The sequence below is a fragment of the Ctenocephalides felis genome, unplaced genomic scaffold (assembly GCF_003426905.1).
Source record: "Ctenocephalides felis isolate EL2017-DRISC unplaced genomic scaffold, ASM342690v1 CF-g0.4_SCAFFOLD_01170, whole genome shotgun sequence".
Lineage (NCBI taxonomy): Eukaryota > Metazoa > Arthropoda > Insecta > Siphonaptera > Pulicidae > Ctenocephalides > Ctenocephalides felis.
In genome coordinates this window covers 24,931,252-24,955,059 of record NW_020537324.1, presented here as the reverse complement: position 1 = coordinate 24,955,059, position 23,808 = coordinate 24,931,252, and the positions used below count along the sequence as shown (strand labels likewise).

The window sequence follows — 23,808 nt, the reverse complement described above, 5'->3', positions numbered from 1 at the left end:
TTCATTTAAAATAAGTTTTTAAGTTTTAATTTTAACATACTAACATTGCATTAATTCTGCTAATCATAAATAACGACTTCATATGTCAATTTTGGTTTCAAAGAATTCATAATGACTAGCAACGTAAACATTAAATTAGCACTTAGGATTTATTGAGGAAAACAAATTTCCGCCTCGTGAAGTTAATGAATTCTATAATTATTGTTAATTAAAAAAAACATTCCCATAGTACAAAATAAATCAATATGAAATTCATATCTAATACAGACGAAAAATATTGAAATTACGTTAAATATTAATTTAGTCAAAGTGCTGGTAAATTCTCCAGCGATGAAAAATTCCGATTTACAATCAATCAGCGTTTATGAAATTTCTTTAGCAATTACCTACACTTTAAGAAGATTCGTTTTAAATTCACCTAAAACAGTTTTCAAGTCAAATAGAATTATGAAATCTATCACTTTTCATATAGTTTATAACTAAGTGAGTAAACTATCTTAGTCTTAATTGAAAATCACTTCTACGCCCCACATGACGCGCATTAATTGAGCATATCTCGATAAACTTTGCAACATCGTGCAAACAAGCAACATATGCTATCGTGATCTGAAAACAGGGAATGTCGAAGGGTTCACAAAATTACCTCCACTATATTAGTGGCATGATTACTAACAGGAATTGTTAAATGAACCAGATATACAATATACTGTTTACCAAAACGCATAAATTTGGCAAACTGCTTCAATAGTCTGAATAATCAGAAAATTAAATTGTGCACATCAGAGATCATACTATGTTAAATAATAAAATTATTACAAGATAACTGATATTATATATATATATATATATATATATATATATATATATACTTTATTGTTACCTGATATTTCCTTTATTAGTGCTATATTTGATATGGTTGCACAAAGCTTCAAACATTCCACTTGTAGTCGTGACATACCGGCAGTCGAATACCTGTAAAATATCAAGAGATGGATAATCAACACTTTGCCATTGCCAAATGTATATATATATATATATATATATATATATATATATAATCGAACATATTTGAAATATTTCGGCAAGTAATCAATTGCAGATGTTAATGAAATTTTAGTCGAGCAAAGTTTGAAACCAACGACTATATCAACAATAATAAGACAAATCTCATTTAAACTCCATAATAACAATATATTATCAAGTCTTTCTTATTATGTTTATGGTTTGAGTTAATCCATACAAGTCAATTCATTATTCTTATAAAAATAACATGCGTTAATAAATATTTTTTTTTACAATACTGAGAATGAAAAAAAAACTATTCTAAACTTCGTATTAGGATAACTATCTAAACAACACCATTTTACATTAAAAAAATTCAAATTTCAATAAAATTAATGAAAAAACAATTCATCTTAATTTGATTTCATTTCGAGTCCGAATATCTTATAAAATAATACGTTGCAAGAGTTTAAACATTCAAGTACATACATTTTTTTTATGAAATCTGTATATCATTATGTGAAAATTATGATTTGCTATCTTGGGTAAAATAAAAAAACAAAAAATAATAACATTAATTTTATAATGCATATAATACAATTCTATCGTTAATTCTATCATTTGCAATAGATATCTCGCAAAACAAGTTTTATTATACACAACTTTGTTAATTTAAATTCAAAGCTCATTTTATATGTACGTATGCACAGCCTGAACTTCTGTGGTAGACGGAAGGAATCGCAAATTTGACTCCCAAAATAGAAAAGGTTTATTTGTCTTAACGGAGATGAAATTTTCCATATTGGGTTATATTTAATTTATCCTAACTTTATTAGATCAATTTAATATTTAAAATTATGTGGTTAGTTTGCACGTAGCATAGTAATTTAAATCTAACAAACTATATTCAATGAATTGCATCCTATGTAATAAGACTAATTTATAACTGGAATACTTTACAGATAACTAGTTGTATACTAAATATTGCAGATTGGTCTCAAACATCACCTTGAGTTATATTCTCGAAGTTTAGATTTTGTTCTCTAGAATTTTCTTTTATCAGTGATGGCAAATTGGGTTAATATTATTTCAACATTCAAAAGTATCCATCAATTAAAAAAAAGAAAACTGAAGACCCAATAAAACACAGCTTCAAAAATTTAACGATCCACCCTAAATATTGACACTGACTAAGCAGCATGGCAATTTAATTGGTAAAAAATGAGTAAATACAGATTGTTCCAAGTCAATTTCTTTGGTGAATTGTAAGCTTCAATTATATGCATATTGCGAACAAGGTACAGTGCAATTTAATTTAAATTAACTGTTCCTCTGTCCTCTGGTTATTGATGAAAACAGGCTTAACTTCATCAACAAATAATTGACTTCAAATAAGGACATGTGTACGTTTCGCCATTCGCGCAATGTTTGAATTGGTGATTGGTTTTGATTTACGTTGTCAATTAGGATTATCTATAGTGAATATCAACTTATTTGTCTATCAACTCAACACCAGATGTGGCTGACTGCATAAATGATCAAGTGCATAATATTAAGAAAAACAATCCCGAACGCAATTTGCATACTAATATTGCACTTTGATTATGATTGAACATTTGCATACAAAATCTGCATGCTATATATTAATTAATCATAAGTATGCAAATATATGGATGTTATTATATATACGCAAAATTAGCGCAAAAATGCATATGTTATTTGGTTGTAGAATCTTAGATTGATGTAAAATATGTTTTGAACATGTGAGTGTGATATGATAATACTTGAATGTGAATTTATCTTTTGGTTTCACAAGACATTCTGGTATGAATTTTTTTTTCTATATTATTAGCTGATACATTTTCAAGAATACATTTCAACATCAAACAGAAAATTTCCAGAATATGTATATCCAATACTCTTTAAGAACCAAATTTCTAATAATTAAAGTTCTGTCCTAAAACAACATGATCATTTATTGATTATATTGTTTCATGTGTTAAAGATTTCTTCACGCTTTTTTCTTAATATAAAACAATAAGGATCATTATGGTCTTTATACTGAGGCTTTGGAATGATATGAGGACACATATAGCGCATATAAGACATAAGTATTTTAAATCGTGTTATTAAAATGTTTATTGCCTTTTTTATATCCCTTTAAAAATAATATATTTTGTAAATAAATAATGTTTCTCAAATACCTAAATACTTAAACAAATCTATTTAAATTTCTAAATCAAAATATACACAAAACTACACTATTCACTTAAAAAAAATGCAAATCATATTAAATATTTAACACATAATAATAAATTCAATAAAATAAACACAAATAATTATTTTTTAAAATATTTCATATCGCGGTAACATTAAACGCATTGTAAGTTATTGGACTAAAACAATAGCATAAAAACTTTATGTGACGAAAAGAATTTTAATTGTATTATTTTACCAGTTTTAACTAAGCTTATTCTTTCATTATTATCATTTCTTTATAATATATTAATAAATAATAAATGCATATCATCTTAATTGTAAATGTAATAATCATTAAAGCAAATGATAAAAATAAACATCACAAACTGACAATGAGAAAAATCGATATACTGTGGAGCGTTCTTGTACTTTTGCACATAAGATTAATGGGAGTGTGAAAATCAAGTAAATATTCAGAAAATAGAATGTATAAACAGAAATTATACATTATAGAAATAAATAATAATAATAATAGTCTTATCTTGATTCATTCATTTTTAAACATCTTCAAATATTTAAAAAATAGTATAAATTATAATGTAATTTTCTTGAACATCATTTTAAATAAATACAATTTTTAAAAAATACAAAAATAAATATTTTTTCGCTTGAAAAAGATAAGAAAAAGTCTGAAATATGTATTATTTTTGCTAGCATTACATGGCATTAGTTTATATTTGTTATATAACACATTTGATGTTGCAAGTTTACTACAAATATGGAACTATAAAGTCATGTAATAGTCTGACATAACATATTTTAGTAATAATTCTGCATTTCCCATGAATATCACAGCAAATACAAGCACGTAGCAAATACACATTTCGAAAAATCTTTCAACGATTCCCATTCAGATAAACCGATTTTTATTATTACGGTTATTCTCCATCACCTCAATTCACATGCAATACTATGGCTTTGGAATAACATTACCGGTAACAACAAAATGATCCTTTTCTGTCTTAGATCATGAAAATCCAAGGATCAAAGTCAAAAGAAAGAAACTCAGCAAGCTTAGTGTTCTTAGTAAAACGATCGAGTTAGGTTAATGGCCAAAGTGAAAGCACGAATTCTACATAAAATCATTATATCGGTTTTCTGCCAGTAATCCGGTACATCGGCATGGATCGACCACAAATTGCATAACGTCAAACGGTAATTTGTCAGGTTAACATTCAGCCAAAAAGGGTTTTAACAAGATTATCTTATAGGGTGGTTTTTCGTGACTAAATGTAGTCGTTAGAAGATATTTTCTTGATAAATTGAGAAAAATTGACGAGAAGATTAATTCTAAAAGCGTGTCAGATGATTATGCAATATGGATAAAAATGTAATAATGAACTTGTGAGAAAAAGATTAGTATAGAACGACTAACATCATGAATTTAATTCACATCATATTTTGTTTTCAATTAAAATCATCCTGAAGAACAAATAAATTAACATCATCTTTATAAGCAAAAAATGTAGTTTCAATTCTAAAATTAACAAAAACATAAAATATTTAATATCAAGAATATATATTTTTTTTCAAATTTTTGCATCGCAAATTTATGAACAAAAAAATGTAGTTCTACTTCTAAAATACACAACAATGACAAAATTGTTGCATTGCTTCAGAAAAAAGACTGTTGGTATTTTTATAATAGTCCTCAAGGATGTCCATTAACAAATGGAGATTGTAGTTTTAAACATAAGTAAAATATTTTTATACTACATGGGTAATTTGAAGAAAAAATATATATTTTTAAAAAGTTTTAGTATCGTGTTGGAGGTTAATTGCTTTTAACACTGATTCGTATTGATTTAGTACTAATTTAGTTAGATTCAAAAATAGAAATTCATAGAAAAAAGCACTGATAGTAAATCTATAATGAATATATTTAAGTTTTAAGTTGCTAACTCTATTAATGTAAGCAATCATTTGCAATAAAATCTTTACATAAATTATTGATAAAAAAGTTTGGCAATGAAAACTATACTAAAAGTTTCAAAGAACATATACTTTGTAGGCCTTCATATCTGTTTTGCTCATATAAGAAATATTTGATATAAATATCACAAAAAAAGTTTCAAAATTAATTTCTTGATATAATTTTTACCTAATATTTATAAATAAATTATTTTTTAGTAACAATCCGATGAAAAAACTTCTATAACTCCATGTAATACAATATTTTTCGATAATTTTGAAATCTTTTATGCTTTAAATATATTAGTACTTTCATTATAAAATAAAAGGACAAACAGTTTTAAAGATTCATAGAAAAACAAACAAAATTTATACTTAGAACAACCTCTATGAAATATCTTATAATTTGATGTGCATATGTCTAATGATCATTTTTAACCGCCAAATGGTACTTTTTTACTCGATCTCTGAAACCGCTATACCTGCTTTCCCATAAATTTAATAAGTTCTTTATTTTCTATTCTATATAAAATATTTAGAAATCTCTGAAACGTAAAGATATACTAATTTTGCGATAACTTACCCTACGGAAAAATAATAATATTGAAACATTTATTATAGAAATTATAGGATTCATTGTTATTTTTTAAGATAAACATTACAAAACGAATTTAAAAAAAACATAACTATAAATACTATGACCGCCTAGATATGTTTGATCAGTAGGTTGATATAAAAGATCTAAAAATTTTGCGATTACCCTAACCTATCCTATGGGAAGGTAATAATATTGAAACATTTATTATAGAAAGTATAGGATTCATAGTTACTTTTTAGGCTAAACATTATCGAAACGAATTAAAAAAAAGATAATAATAAATACTAAGATCGCGTAGATATGTTCAATCAGTAGGTTGAACACATTTATTCTTCGTCATATCACAGTCCAGAACAATGAAATTCAACAATGGTAACACGAGAAAATGGTATCTCCTCGAAGCGAGCTGTTGTGCCCGGGAGCGTGTATGACGGACGTGCACACAGAACTTACGGCAAGTAACGGCCAACGGGCCGTTCTCGTCCGTTATCTACAATGCATCCCGCACAATGCAATAAAGGATCGCACGCCACGTGAACGCCATATCAAATCGACGCACCTTGATGGTATTGTAACAATATTGGGGGTGAGGAACTAACATAAAACATTGTCGATTATAATTATTTCATGTTTTATACTTGGTATTTTGTGGCTATCGTAATCGAAACAAATCGATGTTCCATTTCTTTGATTGAAAAATATATGTGTATTTGATTTCCTTGTTCAGAATCCTTGCAATAAATCATCATGAGATATTTTACAACATACATACAATAGTAGGGAAGACAAGGCCTAAAAGTCCGCTGGTAAATACCACTATCAATATCTTAAGAACAAGAAGAGTTAAGAATTTTTCAACAGCAACGAAAATAGAGAAAGAATATGTATAACCAGCCATCTTGATTCCTACGACGTTGCTATCGAGGGATTAACGGCAATGTTTGAAAACCATAACAAAAGTATTTTATTTTGTTGTTAGTTTTTTTTTGTTATGACCATTGTTGCTTAGATCACGAGACCTTAATGTAATTGGTAAACATATGTTAATGTTGTATTATTGATTTTAAGTTAGATTCACAAGTTTTCTTTATATGGCCTCTTTTACAGAGGTGGTGTAAGAAGCACCAACTGAACCTTTACTTGGAAAAGGCGTGAACAATAAAAATTAAAAAATAATAAAGTAAATTAACTTAAAAAAGCAGTTTTACAAGAAATAAATAGAATGAAAGTTTATTTCAACTTTGCTGCTAAATATTTTTATCTAAATACCAAATTAGGGCTATATACAAAATTACCTCTGCAAAACATATATGTATTCATGAAATTTATATTTCGAATTGGTTGATTAATGTAGCTAGTATTTCGTTAAATTTTTTCAAAATTGTAAATAATACATTGGACCTGCTTATCCCTTATGGGACTAAGTGACAAATTTTTCAAAAACAGCAATTTATGCATTGATGAGGAAATTAGCTGATAGTTTTACTGAGCATAGTCAGATAGTTGTTTGTTTGATATGTATATTTTTGTGATATAATTGGTTTAGTTTTCACAATATAATTGCTCGAATTCAAATTGCATGTGTATTTTATTTTCTTGATCGGTAGAACTAATGAATATAATCCTAGCAATAAATCACGAAATATTTTACAAAATACAATCAAAAGTAGGAAAGAGCAAGGCTTAAAAGTCCGCATGTATATATCATCATCAATTTTTTAAAAACCTTTGTGTCCAGCCTCATTCTATATTTACATTTTTCTATACCATCCTTTTTGTATTTTTATATTACACAAAGTTATTACAATTACAATTACAAGTATTACATAAAAGCAAGAAAAATTGCTAAAACTGGTAATCTATAGTAAGTTATCTTTAAAGTCACGCAAAATTAAAAAATATAATAAAATCAGTAGATAATGCAAATAAGACGCAATATTTAAATAATGAAAAATAAGTTCATTTTCATAACTTATAAAAGTCTATAACAGTATAATTCTGTATATCAGGATGTTATTATATTCTATGTCTATATTTAGTAATTCAATTATACGATTTAACACTTAACCAAATATTATTTACATGGTAAATTACTATGTATTATTACATCAAGTAGCCTGCATAGACATAAAACAATATATATATATTAGTACATAGGTATGAATCATTTATATGAATTGAAGTTGATATACATTGTATGTTTAGTTCAAATTATTTGTTCCAGAAAGTGTGAATAATTTAAAACAGCACATATTTTATGTCTCAATGAACATTATTTTTAAAATTACAAACATTTAACATTAAAAATTTGAATTTATTTTTATATACTTTTCCAGACTAAATGTCTCAAGTAATTGTTCAAAAAAGTCCAGATACGATAGTAATTAATCAAATTGAATAAACCTTCATTATTATTTTGTTTACTATAGCTTTGCCAAATTGTTGAGTTTTAGTTGCTTATCATGCTATGATTATACTTTAAAATACTAAAAAAATATAATCACTATTATACATTTATTTGAATCTTTTTGTTGTTTATCTTAAGTTATAAGAATTATCTGATTTTTTGAATAAAATATTTTAGCAATAAGCGCTATCATGTGTTTTATTTGCTGTTAGTGTTATTAGAAAGCAAAACAGTGTTGGGTTTGAATGAGTCTAGGTAAAAAATTGCCTGATTTAAATGAGAATTGTTTAGATAGTCAAGCAAAAACTGATACTATTACTGCTTGATATTGCAGATGGAATTTATTCTAGAAACCTTATTGTTGCAATACCCTTACTTATTCAGCCCCAAACAAGCCGTTAAAGAAGACATATGGCAACTATCAGATAGATTAACATAATCTATGTAAAATCGTGAAGAAATTCAGCAGCCTTCATGTTTCAACTTTATCAATTATGAAAACATACGCAATTTATATTCACTTGTAATTGAAAAAATGAAATGTATAAAACAATATGCGTTGATATAATTTGAATGTTACATCGATTTTCCATCCAAATTTAACTATCTCTATTGGAAAGCCGTTTTCTAAAGGCAAAGCGCATACACATGACCACATACGAATATTAATAGATAATCTAGTCCTACTGGATTGTTACGTGCACTATCGTAAATCCTGATGAATAGTCCTATAATTGTATAACAGATGTCCATCGTTCATCACATAACGTTGCATAATAAATATTTTATCGAGGAATATACATAGAATATAAATAGGTGTGCAAATACAAAATGAGTCTCTCTTGGAAGATTCTTCCAAGTAGAAAATAAATCAAAAGAGCTCAGCGTTAATAAGTCTGCGCCTAGTTTAATAAACACCCTATAACGAATTATATCTCCTAATATTTCTACATTATTCATATATTTCTTATTATTTTACTAGACGATTAGTAAGGAGCAAAAACAATTTTCATAAAGACAATTGTACACATTAAGGTAGTAACAATCTTACAAAATGTAGCATAACATGCTTCAATTAATCAAGAAATTAAGTCAGTTTGAAAGAACTGACTATACATTTTTACATGTGAATAATTATAGATTAGTTAATATTTCACGGGTAATATATTACTAATAACATTTAACAGTATCATAATCAAGTTCATTGCTGTAACAAAAACTTTTAAAAGTAACATTTTATTACAACATTTAATTCATATTTAATCAATTGCGTATCTGCTCTAAATGCCAATTTTTTGAAAAGCTGAATTTATTACCAAAATTTTAAATAAAAATGACCGTGAGTTATGAAAAGTTAACCGAGCAACATTACTAGAGATTCTCAAATATAATTTGAATAATAAATGAATCTTATAATAAACTTTAGGATATTTTATACAGGATATCATCACATGTGATGATCATACAAACTTTTTTATATACAAAGCGAATATTTAGCACACTTGTTGGATTTAATCTAATACATGCTTCTTTCACATTAAATGTGTAAAGATAATTTTCATATTTAATGTGCAATGTAATAAACTATTTTACACTATAACAATTGTAAAAAACATGTCGAACAAAAATATAAGAATTAAATAGATCCTTTTTCTGAAGTTTCATATTACTATATAATCATGTTATCAGTTTTATATAATATTTATATTTTATTTTTTTCTTAAATAAGTTCTGTACTAGAATGACATGTGTCTGTAAAAATACCATAGATCACTGTTATAGCAATAAACTACATAAACAAATAGTCGTTTCAAAGAATAAACTCCAAGGTATAAAACTTATGTAGTAAAGCTTATACATAAGTATTCCCTGATAAGGGCGTTTCAAACTTTATACATCTCTATGTAGATAGAGATTATTTAAAGTATCCTACAGAGAATAATATCATCGGATATCTTAATACTAATATTAAAGATCCGTATGTTTGCTCTGAGGTACACCCTTATTACAACATAAAAGTTATGTGAATAAAATCTACAATCTGAAAATGTTACTTGTGACGGAATGAGTGCACTGAAAAACTTGGAATGAAGGATATAGATGCTCTAAAATTTTCAAAAATTTTAGATATATTTCAATTATTATCAACGTGACGATTTTCCAAGATATAGGTTCATAATTATAATTATAATATTTCATCACAATTTTATATTTGCTTCATTAATAATCAATAAGATATTTTGTTCGGTTCTGAATATTCAAATCAATTTATAATTGTATTTGGACGAGCAATTTGATTTATATTTGAAAATTTGGAGAAATGATTTATGTATTGGTATATCAGGTAAATATTTTTTTTATATATTTGAATAATTATTTAATTATTTAAATATATATCATTCAATATTATATACAATAATTATAATATTTTCAAATGATATTCAACAAGTTCTGATACAACTTTAGATAATTTATACTTTATACGCTAAAATCTCATTTCAAATATTAGTTTCATGAAAAATGATTCCAAGGATTAAGTTTTATTTAGACGGTGTACTCTATATAAGCTGGGAATATAAAAATAGCACGACAAATATATATTTATCAACTTCACTGGCAACTAAAACGAAGAAACCATTTATTATGAAAACCACTAAAATATGGTTTCATATTTATAATTCCGGGTTTTAATTAAATCTAAGTTTTTAAGCATTTCATCTTTTTCGTACATTACTAAATTATCATGTAAATCAACTTTTCCCGTAGCGCAGGAAATATGCAAATAAAGTAATGCAATTCTCGAGGAAATTAAGACGGAATTATCAACGAGATGTGATGCAAACTGTAATAGTATGATCAACTTTACTATTGTCTAAGAGTTAAGAAAAATCTAGTTGGGAAGAAATCCTCCAGGTGCATCGGAAAATGCAAATACCGCCAGAATGAAACAACAGAAATGCTAACATAAGTTTTAAATAAGTTTTTTATATTACTTCCAGCATCTTCGTGAGTCTATGAGAGGAATTTAATTAAAGTAATGGATGAAATAACTATTTATAAGATTAAGAAAAATGTTATAGGGTAGTACAGGGCACAAATGTCTAATTTGATTTTGAGCAATTATATTGTGAAAACCAAAACACAACAAAACACACATATCAAACAAACAAGTATGTAACTACGTTTCAGTAAAACTCCCAGCTAATTCATCATTGTTGTGATATATTTTTTGCTGTTATTCAAAAATTTGTCACATGACCCATAAGCGGGTTGAAATGGGTTGACCAGGGGACAAACAGCTCTAATGTCTTATTTTTAATTTCAAAGGGATTTCACGAAATATTATTTAGCCAATGCAAAATTTTATGGGTGCATTTTCTACAGAAATAACACTGAATATAACCTTGATCTGGTATTTTGTCAGAAAGATTCTGAGTTGAAAAAACTATTTACTTAATTTATCTATTTTAAAATGGCTTTGTTAACTTTAATTTATTTTCTATTTACTATTTGCTGTTGTTTACACCTTTGTTAGGGTAAAGGTTCAGTTTGTTCTTCACCCCACCAAGGTGTAAGCATTTATAGCGGTTATATAAAAAACTATTGAATCTAATTAAAAATCAATAATACATTTTATAAAGCAATTAAATAACGCATACTTAAAAATCATATTAAGGTCTCGTAAACTAAACAACAAACAAGTGCTCATAACCAAAAAACGAAAGAAAATTCTTTCGTTATAAATTTTGAAACATGGCCGATTTATGCGATAACTTATTACAAATCTTTAGCCTTCTACTTTCAAATATTATTGTAACAAAATTCCTATCTTTACTTGTTTTTGAGATATTGGTGGTTGACCATTTTACTCGCTGACCTTTAAGCTCTGCTCTGCCCTATACTTCAAACCATATTAAGAAGAATGTAGAAAAATGAAAAATTTCTAGTGATTAATTTTATTAATAAATATATAATAAATTTAAAGAATAAAATTACAGCTATTATAGATGTGATTGTAATATATCAATGAGAAAATATTGAGATATGTTGCTTTGATTAGTTTGATTATAATTATCGAATAATTAATCAATTTCAATTTAATGTTTGAATTAATTAAATGTTTAGTGTAATTATTATTTTGTTAACAATTTCAATTTTAATATATTATATTAAAATATAATATAGGATATATTTTACATCCACGTTGACTAATAGCTGTGTCTGGCTATGTCATAAATTAAAACAATGTAAAAGACCTGAATATAATAGTTTTGAAGAAAAATTGTGACTCAGTCTTTTATTTATTCAAAATAATCAGGGTTGTATTTTACAGATATTTATATAAACCTTATCAAGAATTAAACCTAAAGGTAAGTTTACGTGCTACAGTTGGTAGCGACCTCTGTGATATGCTGAAGCAACTAAAATTGAGGTAATATGAAAACGACCTATTCAAGGGTATGAGATCTATTCATACTTGTTCAAATATGGATATATCCTTTTGATTAGTTTGATTATTATTATCGTATAATTTATCAATACCAATTCAAGATTTGAATTAATTTGCATTTCTATACGTTTTGAAGGTTTCTTAACATTTTGTATGTATGTACGTATGGATATAATTATCCGTACACGTTTTCGGGCGCACGGATCAACCGATTTAAATGGTTCAGAAAGCATTCGATTTCTGAAAAGACATGGATCTTATACAAAAATGGGTGATTTGTTCCTAATCTCTAAAACCTATTAAAATTAGTGAAAAACAAGAATTTTCAGGGTATTCCTCTAAATGAGTGCTGTTCATATTTGCTTTGACCAGTAAAAATTGTTTGTACGCGCTAAAGGGGAATTCACTTAAATCTTTAAGCTAGTGTTCGCAAACTATCGATACTATCGATGGTTTCAGACTTTTTTCTTTCATAAATACTTTTTTGTGATATGAACATACTTCGCAAAAATTAAATTTGACAAAGAAAATTTAAGTACATAAAATTTCAAATCGTGCTAAATGGAATAAAATCGTGTAAAAAAATTAAAAATATTCAATTTTCAAACCGTGTTATATCAAAACCGTGTACAAAAAGACCGTGTAAAAACAGACTTAGGTGTACATTTTTTTGTATATTGAAAATAATTCCGATTTTAATTTTAGTTCTAGTTAAAGTGCTGAAGCTCACTTATATACTTCAAATAAATAATTATGACTTTGCAATATTAGACATAATCATGACAAATATTAGACAATGTCTTTAATTTTAAACTCGATTATTTGTTTATTTACTTTTCTGGGAACATATATACGCGTAAGTTATAGTAATGATAATAATCTATTTGAATCTAAATATAATCAATAAAAAATATAAAATATAAAAAAAGTAAAAAATCTAAATATAATCAATAAAATATAAATATGTACCTGTAACTTGCTCCACTGAATTCGACCGATGCACCTGACTGCATTTCTCCATGCAAGTTTGGCGCCAAAAGTCAATTCCGTCTCCGTCAGTTCGTACCCTCCGGTCGCTTCCACCTGCAGGCGCACCTGTTCCCATCGCGCTTGCTGCGCTTGAGAACCTGATCTGAAATTAATCCATTTAGTTAGTAATCAAAATACATAGTATTACTTAGATAAAGGATAATGGATAATGGACTTGGCAATTAATTTGGAATTGTAAACTAATGTTATTAGGTTCACTATATCACAAGACGTCGAGGATTTTATTTACCAATTACCAAGGAAAGTAGGTAAAATCCTTCTTTAATGATAAAACGATAAAAACCGTATTCATCTTGATGTGATGTATTATATAATTTCTATTGTAGATATCCATATGTGTTTTGTTGTAATAAACAACAATAACATTTACCATTTTTAATACTTAATAAGATGTAGTGTCTATTTTCCTATTATAAATACCAATTCATTTCTTTAATTAATTAATTTATATCTTAATATGATTTATATCTTATATGAAGTATTCTTATGCTTTTTTTCATGTATTACTTGAACTAACATAGTTTCTTCTTATTTTAAATGGTATTTTAATTACTTTTGCGTAGTATTTTAAATGCTATGTTAAAAATGTATTCTCGTTAAATGATATCATATCATTTAAAGATGTATTGAGCATTTTTTAAATTTTGCAAGATTGAAATATAAAAATTGTAGTTTCAATAATCGAATTTGTAAAGCGTTCACATGGAATCTTATTCAATATAATTTTTCTATCGAAATTGTATCTCCAGAGATCATATTTGAAATAGTGCATTATTAATTTCCTCTATTTTAATATATGCAGTATTGCAAAAGTTAAAAAAAAAGAAACACATTTCATCATATATTATCGGATAAATAAATTCAGTGAAGAAAGTTTAGCATAGAATTTAATCAAAATTGTATAAAATTTATTAAAACATTACAGTTTTGGTATATTTTGTAATATGAACTACTCAAATCTTTTTTATCCAGAAAACATGTCTTAGATAATTTTGTTACATAATTCACGATTTTTTATTGCATAAAATGAATTTTTCCTGAATTTTTAACTTCCCGAAGTTTATGTATATGACCATAATAGCCTTCTAGGTCCTACGACAACTCGTTTAGCTTTAAAAATTCGTCAAAGTTTGCAAATATTGGTATCGTTTTTTTGGCATTTGTCAAAATTAGACCTTTCATCGACGTTTGCTCAAAAACGCCTAAAACGATTTCAGAAATTTAAAAGCCATTAGATGTATCTCAATGAGCACTATAGTTTGTCAGTTTTGTGAGACGATCTACCGAGCCGTTTATTTGTAATTTGAAAAAGAGTGTTAAACTTTTCCTCCACATTTAAGCTCATTTTACCAAATCGATTTTAAAAAATCAAAAACTGTTCGAAAGATATTAGTTGGGAATAATACTGATTAGTTTTAAGTGAAAATCTACCGAGCCGTTTTCTTGTAATTAATTGTTGAAAAAAAATTTTAAGCCGATTTTTATGAAACTCTCTTTGTCGATGTGTGTCATGGTCTTATAGAACTTACTGAAATATTACGGCCTTACTACAGTAGTTTAATTTTAAAAATTCATCAAAGTTTGAGAAAATGAGTAGTTTTGTTGACGCTTGTTAAAATTGAAATTAGATAATTTACTTGGTATAACGAACGATTACTTGGTCTTCATGAACATACTGAACCATTAACGTCCTACGAAAACTGGTTCAATTATAAAAAATATTGATTTGTGAAAACTTGCTTTTAGAAAATACTCCGAGTTAACGTGTTGATTCGTTTTCAATTATGTGTAATAAATTCTCTCGGAATACTTCTAATCACTCATAAATTAATTTGTTTATTATTGATTAAGTCGATTATTTACACATGTCGGGAAGTTCATGTAACTTGCCTCAAGGATAATACCAATACCAACTAGTTAATTAATATATTTATAAGGCACGTGCAATAGCAACACCGCAATTTGCGAATAAGTCATCTAAAATACTTAATTGGAAAAATTAGGAAAAATCCCTTAATGATGTTATTGTTTTACCTCTTAAAACGTGCTTGAACATGCACTTGTACAATTTGAAGATCTTGGAATTGAAAACTTCAAAAAAGTTAAAACGAATCGATATCGTGCATTTTAAATTATATCTCTTGACGTGAACTCAATTATCTATCTTATTAAAATGCTAATCGAATATTGAACTGAATATTCCAATATTCGATTAGGTATGGAATATAATCACACTATAAATAAATCGGTTTGATTTAAATCTATACATATATAAAATTAATAAAATAAATAAAATTCAGTTTGCATGTATTAAGTATCTTTTTACTTGACTTAATTATTAAAATTTAGGTAATTTAGTCGTTGCTATCATTACAAAAAAAAATTAATGCAGAATTTAATTTTACTTTTAGCATTAGACCCCAAGTTAGCAGCAATTGATATATCTTCTGCAATTGATATATCTCTGAGAGCTGATATATAGAAACATGTGTAAAAGTGTATGTTAATTCATGCAATAGTTTTTATTATCTTCCTAACAAATTTTGACGTTTAGTATGAGTAAACCAAAAAAGTTGTGTTTTCAAAATTAAATTAAAATTTTATCATGTACACGTTGATTTGAGAGTACACGAATGTCGGAATCAAAAATGTTCTATAAAATTCCTCTATTTTAATATTGATGATACACCACGTTTTGAATGGTCGGTGAAGCAGATAAAAATATTTCATACAAACATATAAACAGCATATATAAGATCAGTAATAGATTTAATCTGTGAGAGTTCATGATCACATAAACCACTTTTTCCGATAAAAAGTCAGCCTCTGAGAAAAAAGTAATATTACTTTCCAAGCAAAACTGTAGGATTTGTAAAAGGTGAATACAGTGTATACTTATAGTCAGTGCAGGTGAAGTAATAATATATCATTTCCTATTAAATGTAACGCATTCTAGTTGATGGATAGTTTGTAGGTGAGTTCAATTTCATTATATTGCATTACGATCCATTATATGGCTGTGCTAAAAGGACATGTACATTATCTCAATTTGCATCAGCAACAATACACCTGTAGTAATTTAATAACAGACGATGTAAAGGAACTAATATGAATCGACTTTTATTCTAACAAAATTGGAAAAATAAAGGCAAGTGCAAAGTGAGCTCATTCCAAGAATTGTTGCCAAGATACAGATTAATTATTTTTTGAACTATAACAATGTCTACTTTATATCAAATTGTTCTCTAATTTTGACATAAAAAACTTCGTGACCTTATAGAATTTATTATTAAAAATCATTTACACGTTCTTTCTGAAGTCACTGAGAATTCAAACAAAACACGTTTTAACAGTCTCAAATTGTGGTGACAAAAAAATTAATTAAGACGGACACATTTAAATGATGTAGAATATGAATATATATTATATTATATATACAAGTTATTGTTCGGAAAGTTTTTTAATTAAAAACGTCGTCTTTCGCGCGTAAGTCCCGAGGGGTATAAATAAATAATACCTAGTAGGGCAATTATGAATGTAAATGGGTGTATTAGCCAGTCACAAGTTAAATTATTAGTAAAAAATAGATATAAAATATTTTTGAGTTGTAGATTCAGACAAAACTGATTTTTTTCAAATCTCTTCTATTTCAACAAAATACACAATTGTTGTAATTTTTATTTTAAAAATTGATTTTATAAAGAATACGCTATGGAATTATGTTTTAAGTTTTACAGTTTGATTGTATCAATTTTAAGAAACTACTATTTGGATACAGGCAATTTGAAACACTCACAATTAAAAAAAATATTAATATTTTAGAGTAATAGTAATTTTACATTTTGTAAATTTATTTTTTTTACTTAATTTTTTTAAGAAATTTATAGATTTTTACTCAAGGAATTTGCTGAACAAAATATAGATAAAAAAAATTATATCTTAATATCCAATTTTTAACTTCCCGTAGGGCAAGTTATAGTAATCTTCACAATTCAATTTTTTTTATTTATCTTTACGTTGCAGAGGTTTCTGAACATTTTGGCATACCTTAGAAAAAATTGATGTATGTGTGTGTGTGTGTGCTGATACTAATTTTCGTCGACGATTTTGAGAACACGGTTCAACCGATTTCAATTATTCAAAAAACATTCAATTTCCATAAATAAGGAGACGTGCTGATTAGTTTTTGACATAGGCAGGTCTAGTCATTTCGAAGATTCGGGACAAAAAGTGCCAAAAACGGTAACTCGGTTTTTAAGAGAACGACGCCCTATTTTAGTAATTCAAAAAACATTTTATTTGTTTTGCCAAGATGAAGAACTGATCAAATTTTTGGAAAAGCAGGTCTAGCGGTTATGGACTCTCATTGAAAATAAGTTAAAAAGTAAAAAAAATGTCATTTGGCGGTCAAAAAAGTTTATTGGACATATGTACATCAAATTATCAGATATTTTATAAAGATTTTAATGATGTGTACACATTTTGTGTAAATTTTTTTGGGTTCCGTACCAAGATTCCGTACTGGAAGTTCAAGCAATTTGCCTTAATTTATAAATATATTACGCAGTTTAAGCAAAACAAGATTGTATTTGAAATTCTTAATTTTTATACATCACTTATAATTACTAATATATTTAAATCAAGAAAAAACTAATATTGAGATCATAAACTCTATCGCTAAGCAGTTTTATTAAAATTGTCAAACATGTTTTCAACAAATAATTATTAAAGAATGACTCGGCCGATTTTTTGTCGAAATTAAAAATTTCTTCTATAGGAGGTTTATTATGTAAGCCTCAAGTATTTATTTATATAATACAAGTATAATATTATAGAATAATTCCACAATCCTACGTATATAGAAATTTTTTTAACAAAAACTAATATATTATATATAGTTGCTGAAGTGAAAGTATCTTGCTCTAAAACCCAAAACAATGATTTTTTAGTAGAATGACATTGCACAATTAGCAAATAAGATCCCAAATAAGACATTAAAGTCTTTATTAACAAAAATAAATTGTAAAAAAAAAGATCCCAGGTATTTTTAATTTTTCTACATTAACTAGAAATTTTAGTGTTATTAACTGTTATTAGAATAGAGATTATGTATTTGAGAAAAAATTTACAAAATCACCCTTACGTGATTTGAAGTGAAAACACAAATAAAAATGGAACACATAATCTAGAAACTCAAGACTTCAAATTGCAGTGAGAACAGAACTGTTATTATACCTGCATCTTTAAAATGACATTTACTTAAGATTCAAGTATCAGTCTTCCACCATACCAGACCCCGAATCAATTTCTCGTTTAGAATGATGTGCAAAACCCTTCATAATTTATCATCGTTGTTATAAATTATTAAAATTTAGCAAAAAAAGAAGAGTTAGAAATTCTGAGACGGCCAGCATGCAGTTGGCATTAAGGAAAAATGAAGTTGTCAGTAATCGGATGATGTACGTGTACTCATGAATGCACATATCCTATGATATATCGCGCTTATATTTTGACAGGCACTCCACCATTTGTCACTTGTAGAATTTTTGCAAGGTACAGAAGGCCCTCGAGGCGGAACTGATATGAATATTACATTAGATTGTTCCAGACATGTCGCATCATCAAGTACGCGCGACACTTGGAGTGTTTGTAGAAGCTCGTCAGCACGTGTAATTGCTGATTTCTTATTCTCAAATAACCACGTGTGCAAGTGTGAAAGCGTGTTCGAAAATATCGCTGAAAATATAACATTATTCTACAAATAAACAGCAATTCTCTATCCATCTACTAAAACAACCAAAAGGAATCTAGTATTTGCAAGATTTTGTAGAAAAAAATAATATATACTGAAAGATGAATAGTTGCTGTAAACTATCCCTCTACCGATTCAAACAAAAATGTATCCACACATGATATACATTATTTTGCTAGAAAAAATACGGTGTTACAACTTTCCTTGTGATTGGGTTAGTTGTAACATCTGCCGGAGCAATTAGTAACGACGAAGAAATGACAATAATACATCTGATAATATATTCTTTTACATCTGATAATGGTCAAAACTATTCTTTTTTATCGCATAAAAACAAGACACTGTAATATTTTTTTTTCATATAAATGTTCTGATCTAAAATATGTAATGATGAATACCCAAGGTATAAAGGGTAAACTTATGTACCACCATCCACCATCATGTTGTAACCATTATATATATATATTAAAATATATCTTTTTAAATTGAATTAACTGAATGTTTATAATGTCTTCTGTAAACTACAAAAAAATCATACAACAAATGAAAAACATAATGTCTTTTGTAACACAATTTGCATCTTACAATTTCATGAAAGTACAATTTCTTATTGCATGTCAAAAATGATGAACCTACACAGTTCTGTTTATTGAGTTTACTTAAATTTTATAACTGGTACTTTGCGAAGTACATAATAAAAGCTCGACTTTGCAACCACAGGTTTTTGAAGTAAAGTACCATCTTGGGTGCAATCTGATATCATGCAGAAATGATATACATTTTCAGTTTAAAGAATAGATCATAAATATGCTTCCAAGTGAAAATAGGCCTTCGGGGCATTGTTGCGAAAAAGAGGCCTATATCTTGGGTTACATATATTGGAAATAGAATAATCTTCTAATGTCAACCTAATGTAAAAATAATCATTAAGCTTGTCTTGGTTTCGTGGTTAGAGCCTTATAAACGCACTACAATGAGTACTGAAATATTCTTTTACTTGTGATTATAAATTTAGATTGATTTTAAGTGAAAATTGTTAGAAAAACATTTTATCAGAATCTCATTTGAAAGAGAATGGTCAACTACTAGGATGCTATCTAGTAACACTTGGTTAAAGAAATACATTGCAATAGCATATAAAATACATGTCTAATTATTTTCACTTCACTTTAAATACAAATAGAAAACGCTTATAAGCTGTTGATATGATTCCTCATACACAGATAAATTTTCATTGTTAAAAAACAACTAGTTCTTTATAATTATTTTATAAATTTTCTGGGGAACTATATTTTTAAGAATTAGACAAATTACTTAAAGAAATAGAAATATAAATAATAAAATTTGTTAACTTTTTATTAATTTGTTAATTTGCTAGTCCTTTAATAAGACAAACTATAATAATATGAGATTAAAAGGAAGTGTTAAATTTTGGGTAAAATTTATGTCTACTAACACAACAGATTCTAAAATTTAATGATATCAGTTAATACTAGTAGATGATATAGATTAATTACGTCAAATTGTTAGGCTTCACCATTTCGATGCAATGCTGAAATTTGATAATTTTGCATTTCGACATATAATGCTACCCGAAAGTTCACTTCATTATATTGAATATAAATTAGTATTATTTGCGAATAATGGTCACTCACTCTATATCATAAAATATTGCTTAGTAACAAGATAAATCTTTACCTGCAAATGTAAACTAAATTAATTAACATTACTATTGCTTTAAGTTATTATCTGTATTTATTAAAGCTTTATTGAAGTTTTCAGTAGATAATATTATAAAATAATGCAGTTCTGATCATTGTTTAGCTTTACGTTTACCAATTAATTGCCAACTTTTCTACTAGCTTTTTGTTCACAAGATTTTTTCGGGGATATTTGTATTATGAAATAAAATGCACATAACATAAAATATATAAAATAAAACAATTATTGTAGAAATAATTGATTTGTTGGTCAGACATAGTTGTGTCATAAACAGACAATATGGTAAACTTTTAATCACGCCTGTGTCGAAAACTATAGCCCACTATTTCATAGAACCTTAATCGTACCTTAGGTATATTAGGGAATTCGAAATTAAATAATTTAATATTAAAGTAGTATTAGCCCTGATCCGGCATTTGTGCGATAATGAAAAAAGTCATCACTATTACAAATATTGTAATAATAAAAATGGATTACAAAGAGATACAACAACTGTTTGGGTTGTCACCTAGAAAAATATCAACTAAACGTAGTTATTAAGTATTAGTAGTTGACTATTTTAAGTCATCACAAGAGCTCACAGAGCCCTCAAGTTCTGATCGCTGTTAAAAACATCAATAAAAAAATGTAATTTTTACATAACATATAGAAAACGATTTAAAACATTACTCGAGTATTTTCACAAAATATATTTCATCTCCTTCAACATATATATTCTCAAAATTTTGTATATAACATACCGTCAATTGCACGTGCAAGTGAGTTAGATATAGCACCAGGTAAACTCTCAAATCCGTTTTTTGCCAATTTCAAACGATGCATATCCCTTGCAAGCGTTTTGAATATTTTTACATAGATATTTACCGAAACACTGTCTATTCGCGATATTCCATCACGTGGGCGCTTCCCGTATTATCGAAGACATAAAGAACTTGATCTACTGTACGGCATATATACCGGATACATTTTGCAGTAAGACATTGATCCCCTGACACGTTCAATCTGATGTTGCTCCCCTTTTAAAAACGGCACCAGCTTGGGTCGGATTCGGGAAATACAGATACGAGAGGAACGCCTATGCGACTCTAGCACAAGTGTAGGACCGAGGAGAGATGTGCCGGCAAAAACGAATTTGATTTGATCTGTTTGCTTATTCAAAGCCTACGAGCTTCTTGGATAATAAAAACAGTAGTTTTTGTATTACAAAATAAATATTTGATCTGATGTGATATTTGATATTTTAATGTGCAAGGGACATGTGGTGTTTTCATTAGAATTCACTGGATTGATTCATAATAAAAATATTAGGAGATATCAAAAATCCTAAAAATATGAGTATTGGTTATATGATTAGTGCTATAAAAATAGGAGCTTTTTTAAAAGTGTGTTTATGTTTTGAATATAAAAAAATAATTTTTGGATTTCATATAAATATTTAATTCGAAATATATTTTTGTCTAGGACATTCAATGGTTTTATTATTATTTGAAAATATATAAAAAACACCAATTATCTTTTCATAAATAATTGTAATTTTTAGGTAGTACCACAAACTTTATATAATGAAAATAAATCATTCATTGTTTTTAAATAATTTAAAGTAAAGTGTAGATATAAACTCCAATGTACGGATATTCATCTATAATAAATCTATATGCTTCAAATAATTTTTACTTGATTGAAAAAAATTTATCTGATATTTTTTATTTATTGAAACATTTTTTCCTTGTTTAAAAAACAATACTTGATCATTCATTTGCCTATTTATATGGAATTTGCATTTTTTTACTCCAGTTATGAATCTCAATAATAAATAATAATCCTAAGAAAATTCACCAAAAACAAAGATATCTAGTACAAATCAATGAAATAGTTTCTGAAGATATTTTTCATCGCACACAATATAAAAGAAAGTTAGTTCTTTCAGTATTTATTCTTATTGGAGAAGAATATTACATAGTGCAGATGTGTGGTAAGAATCATGTTTCCTATAGTCTCATGAAAAAGCACAATTCTTTTCGTTTCTATCAAATTAACTGAATATTATTTTAATAAAACGATTTTTATTTTAATAATTAAGATGGAGAAAATTTTTAATGGGATTTGCAATATGAAAACTGCAAGAAGTAATGAAACCGCATAAAGGGCTCGGATGATATATGTGAACTAATAATTAAAATAATTTTGTTATATGCCTAAATTAAATATATATAGGGTGGACCGGGGTTTGAAGGTGCGCGGGTCAAAAAAGACCACCACCAATATCTCAAAAACAAGTTAAGTTAATTTTTTTTAGCAATAATATATGAAAAGATAGGGGAGAGCATGTATAACTAGTTATAACCTTGATTTATATAAAGTTGCTATCGATATAAACGGCAATGTTTGAAAATCCATAATAAAAGTTTTTTTAATGTTTTTTTGGTTATGAGCACTGTTTTTTAGTTTACGGAATCTCAATAGAATATTTAAGTATACGTTATTTAATTGTTTCATGAAATGTATTGTTAATTTTAAGTTAAATTCAATAAAATTTATTTTATATAAAAATTTACAGTTGGGGGGGGGGGTTAAAAAAGACCAATTGAATCCTTACCCTGGCAAAAGTTTCCCAATAAAATACAGTAAATACAAAAGTAAATTAAATTAAACAAAGC

At 27.0% G+C, this 23,808-nt stretch overlaps 1 protein-coding gene across 1 annotated transcript in view; it reads right to left on the bottom strand.

Moving 5' to 3' along the window:
* Window positions 1-23,808, bottom strand: part of LOC113366988 (nitric oxide synthase-like protein) — a 270,726-nt gene that overhangs the window by 38,119 nt on the left and 208,799 nt on the right. The window contains exons 3-4 of the mRNA XM_026608627.1: window positions 13,597-13,759; window positions 881-972 (exon numbers count right to left, since the gene is read on the bottom strand). Of these exons, the coding sequence (XP_026464412.1) occupies window positions 881-972; window positions 13,597-13,759 (255 nt within the window). The remainder of the gene's footprint in view (window positions 1-880; window positions 973-13,596; window positions 13,760-23,808) is intronic.